Below are 9,234 nucleotides of genomic sequence, written 5' to 3'. Positions count from 1 at the left end.
AATATTAATATTTAAAACTTAAAACTATAGTAGCTGGCTTCCGCTAATGCACATTCACCAGAGAGTAAAAGAGTACCACAGTGCTATGCAACTGGTTTATTACCTCTCATATTGCATTGCAGTTTACTGTATGACATTAATACAGCAGCGTACTGTTAGATTGTACTGTAAATTTACATGACAGTTTTGCAGTGTGCTAAAATCCATAACTTGAATGCACTTTAAGTCACTATGGATAAAGCGGCTCTATAAACTTTTAAATCTAAATAGGCTATTATTAGTTATACTATTATTTTTATTAACTTAGAGTGCCAAAAGTTTCGCCGTTTTCCACGTCATTTGGTCGTGAAACAACTTTATACCATATCAGGATATGTACAGTAACCTGTAGGCTGCTGCGCACTAAGTATGCTGCAGTAGTGCTGCGTTTAGTGCATTACTTTTGGTTGAAATATCCAATGGTGTCCTTTAGATTCTGAAATGTGACAGACACTTCAGTGTGAATCGTGTGTGGATGTCTTTATACATTCCTTAAACATATTTGAGTCCAGACCCAAACCCTAGATAATGACTGTCAAAACCAGAATTTCCCCAAACGACACAAAGACTCTGTGAGATCCTGATACTATCACACAGAACACGCTGTTTAACGAGCCTGTGGGGAAACGCAATCCCGTCTTCATTGGCCAGCGGGCGGATTTGATGTAACGCGCCGGCAGACGAACCCGATGCCCTGCAGATGGTGCCGCTCAGCTGCGCATTCGGGCAACCGCGAGCGCAGCAGACGCATCACCAAACCTCTCACGCGCTTACCGCTAAGCGCGCCGGACTGTGCGCTCCAGTGCGCGCTTCTTACATAAACTATCCGGTCGTGTCTAGGATTGCGCGTTGACGCGTGACGTCGGCTGATTTCAATTAAGTTGCTGTCATTGCGCGTGGGAACAGAACGGAGCACTAAACCGGTAAGCGTCAGATTCGTAAGCAGTGGATGCGTTTATCCGCACAGAGACGCGGCGCGCTTCTCTTCGTCTTTGGATTTGGTTTTGCACATCACTCTCGTCCCGTACAGGATGGGTTTCCTCGCGCTGCTGGTTCTGTGCGCTTTTACCGGTACGGTGTTCGGGGACGTTAAATCCAGGACATGCACGGACCTCAAACACTTCTATAACACCAAGGGCTTCAATGGAGACGGAGTCCCGCACACCGAAATATCCGGTAAATGAAAACCTTTGTTGATCTTGCAGTGTTTTACGATTTAAGTTTTTCTACATACATGACGCTTGTGATAAAGGGTTTGGATGCAGTGACAAACTCGAGTACTTCATTATATTATATCCACAAAATGTAATTTATAATAAACTTAGCCTTGTTGCATTTACTAAAACAGCTTGAATACATTAATAAAGTATAAGAAGTAGAATTGTTATTCACACAGAAACACATTGTGTCTGTCTGTCTATACATAAGTCTGTCTGTATGTCTGTCTGTCTTTCTATCTATTCACTTTTATTGTCATTCCTGGAAAAAGAGACAGAAATTGTCACAAGACTTGTCACAGTCCTGTCTTTCATGAAAGTGTTGTATTGTGCTAACACACAAACATTTGCTGTTGAATGTTCTGATATTTCTGCAGTCTAAAAGTTTCATTGCTGTTGCTGGTTTGTGTGTGTGCGCGCGCGAGCGCGCGTGTGTGTGTTAGGGTGGAGTTGATTCACATCCACAGTTACCCCATGACGGCAAAAGCGTTCACAATTGATTTTTGAGACATGATTTAAAGAGTAACTAAACCCCAAACCATTTTTTTTTAGTTAATGATCTGTAAGAATGATGCTTTATTAGTGCTGTTCATTGATTTTAGTAAGTTTTTTGACATTTGGATATAAAGTGTTTCAATACTACAATATATGGTGTAAAAACGTCTGAGTGCTGCCCTCTTGAGGTTGAACGGTGGCTACTGCAGTTGAATTTTCCTATTGGATGTTGGGTCCAAGAAATGACTCGTGACGTAAGCAGGTTCAAGCTCACCACGCCCTTGTTACGATCTCACCACACACTTAGTTCGTCCCCTCTATCTCCGTTGGGATCTGCCCACTTTTCTTGCATTTTTCAAATATTGCAGTGGGTGGAGTCAGGCTCTGACCAGGGGTTTAGTTACGCTTTAAGATGAAATGATTTGACCCCTGACCTCTTAGCTGGACTTAAAGGTATGCAGTGAGCTGTCACAGTACTGTAAATATAGAAGCAGCTCATTGTACCTTGGTCTCTGTTTCACTGCATTTTTTACAACCTAAGATTGACCACTGCAGCCTGGACATTTTTTTACCCATCATCCTTCGGGTGTGACGCACAATCCAATCCCTTGTATTTTGTAATGATCAGAAAGTGTCCTCCATTTAGAAGATTAATAGAGGTGAAATGCAGACTCTGGATGCTGGAGATTAATGTGATGAAATCATTATCCTCATAAAATCGTACTTCATGTTCAGACACATTTAATCAGACTGTTTCATCATTACGATGGTTTCAGTCAGACACGCTAACAATGAGGGCCGTGTTTCGATCCTTTTTTATCCCATTAGTCTCATACCAACACATTCCCACAGACAGAATGAGATTTAATTGAAAGTAATTGTTTCAGAGTTAGGAGTTTCCCCCAGGAAATGCTCTTCAATTATCCGGCACTTTTTTAGGAAGAGAAGTTCTTTGGGTCTGCACTCAAGAGCCGACATACTTATCCTCCCATGCATAAAACTGCGGGGATCTGATTTTGGTTTTTGTGAATATTAAAGTTGCATGACTGCTGTCAGCTGTCTGGAAAGAAAATCTAAACCCAAACTCTTCTTTTTAATAGATCGAGACATTTTTATCCAACTGGTTTTCCATTCTGTTTCCTACTACAGTAACATTGAATGGGCACATCCAATTCAGGGAGTCTTTTCAAATAACAATAGGAAAAGTCTTAAAGGATTTTTGACAATTCTGCAATTGTTTATGTAGGGAAAAAAATATTTCCCAGAGGTTGTCCTTTTTTACTTTTCAGTATTCTGATTTTCTCAGATGTTTTTCCTCAAAGTTATTATGAGACACAGATGAAACAATTGTTGAGCCAATAGGCAAAGCAAAAGCAAATGTGGTCTTGTTAAAGTAAAATCTTTGACTTGTTATTTTTGGTGTTTTGGCAAATCTGAGCCCAGTTTGAGACATCGTTGAGATCATAATTTCATTTTCTCATTGTGAATCTAGAGAGGTTATTATTTTTTTTTGGTCAAATTTTCACTTTTCAAAAGGAAATGTCTTAAAGGTGCATTGTGTAACTTTTAAAATGATCTCTTGATAGAAATGCAATATAATATACATACTTTACTGTAAATAATGAACTGTTTTGTTTTTATAACCTTAAAATGAGACATTTTTATCTCCATACACCGCGATTCTCTTTACATGGAAGTCGGTGCTGTGTTTCTAAAGTAGCCCTAAACGAACAAACTGATCTACAGAACGCGTTTCGTCCCTATACGTTATCTCAGATGATGAAATGTTTTTCCCGTGGCGCCTACAGTTTGTGTTCTGAAATTGAGGGGTGAGCTGTTGATTGCAATTCGCAATTTCACCACTAGATTACACACAAATTTACACACATTAACTTTAAAGAGAAATGATTATTTTCTCACCCCAAAATGTTCCAAACCTGTATAAATATCTTTGTTCTGCTAAACACAAATAAAGACATTTTGAAAAATGTTAGTAACAAAGCAGATCAGGGGCACAATTGACTACCATAGTAAGAAAAAAAATAATACTATGGAAGTGAATGGTGCCCCTGATCTATTTGGTTAATAACAATTTTTTTTTATGTATTTGTGTTCAGCAAAACAAATAAATTTAAACAGGTTTATAACAACTTGTGGATGAGAAAGTGATGACATCATTTAAATAAATAAAGCTGAATTTGAGATTTCTGGATTGTACATCATCTGACTCTTCTTGACTAAAATCCCTCGAGTGCCATGTTCTGGCCCCTGAGCATAATTGTGAGCTTGTGTGTGTTTGTGTTTATTGTGTTTTGTATCAACACCAGAAAAGCTTATTTAAGAGCAGCTGTCTTGTATCGGTCACACATGCATGCTGTTTTACTCACAAATGAGTTATGATGATGCTCCCCTGGTGATCTGGATAGGGGTTTCTGTCATAACAAACTGTGGCACACCCTGCAATTGGCCAAACAGCTCGAACGTCCAACGCCAGTTCCTGATCCTATGAGAATACACAGTGATAATCTGTAACTCACCTCCTTTAAGCCAAACACATGTCTCTGTGTCATGGTTAGTATTATATGATGATGACTCTTGTCAGTTGTATTCAATTTCTGTAGTTTGCATCATTTTGGAAAAACAAGTGTGTGTTCCCTGGGAATCGAACACATTTGAGAAAAATTAAACTCCCATCTCTTTTAATTCGCTTTGCATGTTGTCTTGCAAAGTGTTATTTTTTTCTATTTGTGTAGCAAAAATGATTACTAATGTTGCAGTTGCTTTTTCAATGGGAAGAAAACTCTGAAGCATCTGATACATTTATACATCACATATGCACATGCAGATGCTCTAACATTCAAGTTAATGTTCAGTCATTATGGGTTTTCAAAGGCAGACTACTTTAATATGTGAATAATGCAATAAAAGCCATACGGTTAGAGACCACGAGGAAGACGTGTGCCAGAAAGCTCTTAAAAACTTTAACCTGTAGCATCTGTAGTAATAGTGTAGCGCCCCCTAGCTGTCTTTGGAGTGATTATAAAGAAGCTATCATCATTGTTTTGTGTACTTCAGAGCATTAAAACACCACCCCGCGGCAAAACGGCAATTGGTGCATCTGCTGGGGCCTGTTTTTTTGTGAAAGGGCCTGTGGAGTTTACACTGACATCATATACTGCAGTGACTAGTGGCACGTCTCTGTGCATGAATACTTCAACATTTAAATCAAATTCCCTATACATCTATTACAGTACTGCATTTCCTTATTCCAGATATGTGCATGTTGTCTGTGTGCATATTCAGTTCTATGGATTTGTTGAAAGTGTTGATATGAATGCATTAATTGCACATTCATTTGCGTATTTATAAATGCAATCGATATCAAGATGAAGAGGGTACTGAGCATTGCTAAAGACAGACACACACACACACACACACACACACACATAGGGATACATTTATAGTACTGATGCTATAGATGTTGAAAGCATTAAACTGTAATCTGTTCTCATGAGTCTAAAACTCATGTGTTTGATGTCACACAGAGAAGAGGAACCACTAGAGAAAATTCAGTGGATGAAAAAGATAAAGAGCTGATATTGAAGACCAGCAAAATTTAAAGACCTGAACATTGTTTTGGATTCTGTGTGGCTGTGCCTAAATTTCTACCAGGCTTTTAATGGTTGACACAGTTAGTACTAGAGAGAACATTTTGGTTATTTTGATCCACCAGACCAGCATGGTCATTTATTCCAAACTGATTTTTGTTTTAAGTGTTATTGTCTTGTTATAAGTGGACCAGACTCTGGGGGTTTTTGACAATTGGTGAGACATTAACCTGTGTTTGTGAGCGGGCAGAGATCTTGGCCCGTGATCTTGGATGTGAGCCATAGCTTGAATATTATAAGTGTAAAATCAGCAGTTGAAGAGAGTCGCGGTGTAAGTCTGCAGTACCGGGTGAGGTCTATTAAATTATCTGGGCACTAAATATGACAAATAACTGACTCTGATTGTAATACATGCAGGGTAATGTAGTTCTCAGCCGCCTTCTGAGTGAAGGGCACATGAGAGAGAGAGAGAGAGAGAGAGAGAGAGAGAGACAGAGAGGTAGTGACAAGCCAAGGTGACCTTTAGATTAAGACATCTTTGATAAATTGAGAGAGAGAGAGAGAGAGAGAGAGACCCCATATTAACAACCTGTGCGTATACTTTTCTTTCTTTCAAGGTCAGTTTATGACATCAAACTCATATTATTTATTACAGTGCTAAAATGAGATCTGTATTGATACTTATATATGATAGATTCTGATTAGCAGGTTTAATCATTTAAACATTATAAATATTATAAATATATATATATATAGACGTCCAAACAGGTCCCTTTTTTACACATTTACATTTACGGTAAACTCAATTACACATAAATGGCTAACACAGTCTCACTTGACCATTCGTCAATATGTGACGCGGAGGGTATACCTTTCGCGTCATTTTTTGACGAACTGGAGACTTCAATACTATTACGTCCGTTGCATTTTCTTCTCCTATTTTCTTACCAATTTCGCGTCGGTTTAGGGTTAGATTACGCAAAATTAAACCGTGTACGCGAAATTAAACAGTTGTCACCTGGCGTTGGGGTTAGAAACAGTTGTCACCTGGCGTTGGGGTTAGAGTTAGGTTTGGGTAGGGATGTCATTATGTAAATCTAACCCTAAACCGACGCGAAATTGGTAAGAAAATAGGAGAAGAGAATGCAACGGACGTAATAGTATTGAAGTCCCCAGTTCGTCAAAAAATGACGCGAAAGGTATACCCTCCGCGTCACATATTGACGAATGGTCAAGTGTCGTCAAATATTGACGAAATGGGGTGAGACTTATAATAAAAAAAAACATATATTTAAAGAGCTCACGTGCAAAAGTTGCTAAACGCCACCTCCCTCAACAATGAGATAATCCGTGGCGGCCGGTGACTTCTTTTTTCGAGGGTGCTCGATGCGAAGTTCATCACAACATGTATGTAGCCCATGGTCGACGTGATTTTACCAAGTAAGATGTGATCCTGGATCAACGTTTTTTGTTGATCCTGGATCAATGTTTTAATCAAAGTTACCCTTAACTCAAACCCTAACCATTTTTAAACCCTCAAATTAGTGTGAAATAATAGTTTAAGGTTTTTTTTTTAAAGCCCCTAACCCAATCCTAAACCTAAATCTAACATACACCCTAATCCTAATCCGGTTCCATTTTTCAAAATATGTGTTCTGCGCATCGAGAGATTGTGTGTGCATCACGTGTCTTGTCAAAGTAAGTGTCTGCTGCAGATGCGTCTAAAGGGTTTATGATAAAAGAGAGACACTCGCGTTTGCCAGATACTTGCATAATCTCATGCGTAATCAGAGTTTACTGTTAAGGGAGTGTCTTGTGTGTATTTTGTGAATGATGCACATGGTTCACATGACACAACAAACACATATTTTGAAAACGCAAGCAACACACATGACACTCCGAACACTTATTTTGAATTAGTGCCCCTCGGATGAGCAGTCACGAGCCGCCACTGGAGATGATGATATTAACTGAATGCTACTATAATATACGTTTATCAAATAATTAGAAATATCACGTTGTTGGCAGAATCCATTTAAGGATTACTCCACTTTTTATAAAAAAATGTATTTACTCACCCCCATGTCATCCAAGATGTTTGTCTTTCTTCAGTCTAAAAAAAAATTTTTTTTAAGGAAAGCATTGCAGGATTTTTCTCCATATAGTGGACTTTAGTGGACCTCAATAGTTTCAATGCAGTTTAATGGGATTATTCAGCCAAAAATGAAAATTACCCCATAATTTACTCACCCTGAAACCACCAGAGTTGCACATGTCCATCCTTTTTCATACAAACACATATTCAGATATTTTTTTAAAGGTCCTAGCTCTTCCAATCTTTATAATAGATAAATATGGGGTCTGCCTTGTGGCGCTCCAACGTGGATGTATTACGTTATCACATCAAAAGCTCATGTGTTTGAAACCCAAACTTGTGGACCATTTTAAACAACAAACTGACACAAAGACATTATCATACAACAACGTTTGAACGCTCCTCTTTCTTCACACTTGTAAACACTTGTTCATTTTATCAAGTAGTTTCTTAAATTTTTACAGCATTGATTTTCGCATTTATTTTGACCTCTTATTGGCTGATTTTGCTTTGATTTTTGGTTCATTTATGAAAAAAAAAAGGGTTGTTTGTAGTGAATAGCATAATTATAGTTTTCACCACATAAATCATTTCAATCATTCAGATATACACCTTCATGATAAACTGTTTAGTAATGTAAACCTAAACATACACACTTAACATGTGCCAGATGGTACTGTCAGATTAAAGGGCTTGTTTTTTTTTCAACTCCTAAGCACATCCTTTGTGGACATAAAGTATCGCTTCAGAATCTCAATATGTTATTCAGATATATGTTGATTTCTTGTGTATAGTTGACTAAAAACAAGATGTGTGCTGATTGTCATGACTGTGACTACACAGATCTGATACACCAATAATTCACACAGAACCAACGCCTAAAACCCAAACTTTTCTCGGTTTCATTTTTGACACCTGTGCTTTATTGCACTTGAATAGTTTGACTGTATTGAGAGTTGTTGACTTGGACTCTGAGGGCACGCTGTTCTCTGGAAAATTGTTTTATTAGTTATAATACTAACCACATATTGTGTAACAAACTAGTCTTGATGATTTATTGTAAGACCCAAATCGTACACCGCAAGTCTACATAGATATTGATGGGTTCAGACTTCAGAATGATGCAATTTCTTTCTGAGTTTAATTACTGCTGTAAAGTTTCCTCTGCTTGTGTCTTTCTATTTCTAAGACGTCCACACTGATCAGATAAACATTTTAAAACACACACACACACTCTGGTTTACATGTTTTGTGGGGACATTCCATAGACGTAATGCATTTTATACCGTACAAAATGTATATTCTATTCCCTTCCCCTAACCCAAACCATCACAGAAAACTTTCTGCCAGTTTGCATTTTCAAGAAACATCATTCGGTTTGATTTATAAGCTTGTTTCCTCATGGGGACCTTAAAACGTCCTCACAAGGTCACAGAAATACTGGTATTGCTATCTTTATGGAGACAATTAGTCCCCACAATGTGATAATTACCAGGTACACACACACACACACACACACACACACACACACACACACACACACACACACACACACACACACACACACACACACACACCAACACACACTTTCATTTCTGGAGCGAATACACATGAGCAGGGCACAGATTAACGTGAGGTTAATTGTAACACGAGTACTTTACATATTTCTACAGGGCTGAGCAATCTGTGCTTTTGGTCTTTTTCTCTTACTGTCAGAAGATCTCATGTGAATTTGTAAAAAGTTTTGATGTGTTTTGGAGGCATAATAGTACATTTCTTC

General features: G+C 38.2%; 1 protein-coding gene across 1 annotated transcript in view; it reads left to right on the top strand.

The window, feature by feature from the left end:
• The first annotated feature begins 626 nt into the window (after positions 1-626).
• The window catches only part of gpc1b (glypican 1b), an 87,019-nt gene continuing 78,411 nt past the window's right edge, over positions 627-9,234 (top strand). Inside the window, exon 1 of the mRNA XM_065262375.2 lies at positions 627-1,215. Within this exon, the coding sequence (XP_065118447.1) occupies positions 1,071-1,215 (145 nt within the window). The 5' untranslated portion in view covers positions 627-1,070. The remainder of the gene's footprint in view (positions 1,216-9,234) is intronic.

This window comes from Paramisgurnus dabryanus, chromosome 6 (assembly GCF_030506205.2).
Source record: "Paramisgurnus dabryanus chromosome 6, PD_genome_1.1, whole genome shotgun sequence".
NCBI lineage: Eukaryota > Metazoa > Chordata > Actinopteri > Cypriniformes > Cobitidae > Paramisgurnus > Paramisgurnus dabryanus.
Note: the sequence above shows the minus strand (reverse complement) of the source record. Positions and strands in the feature narration are given on the sequence as shown.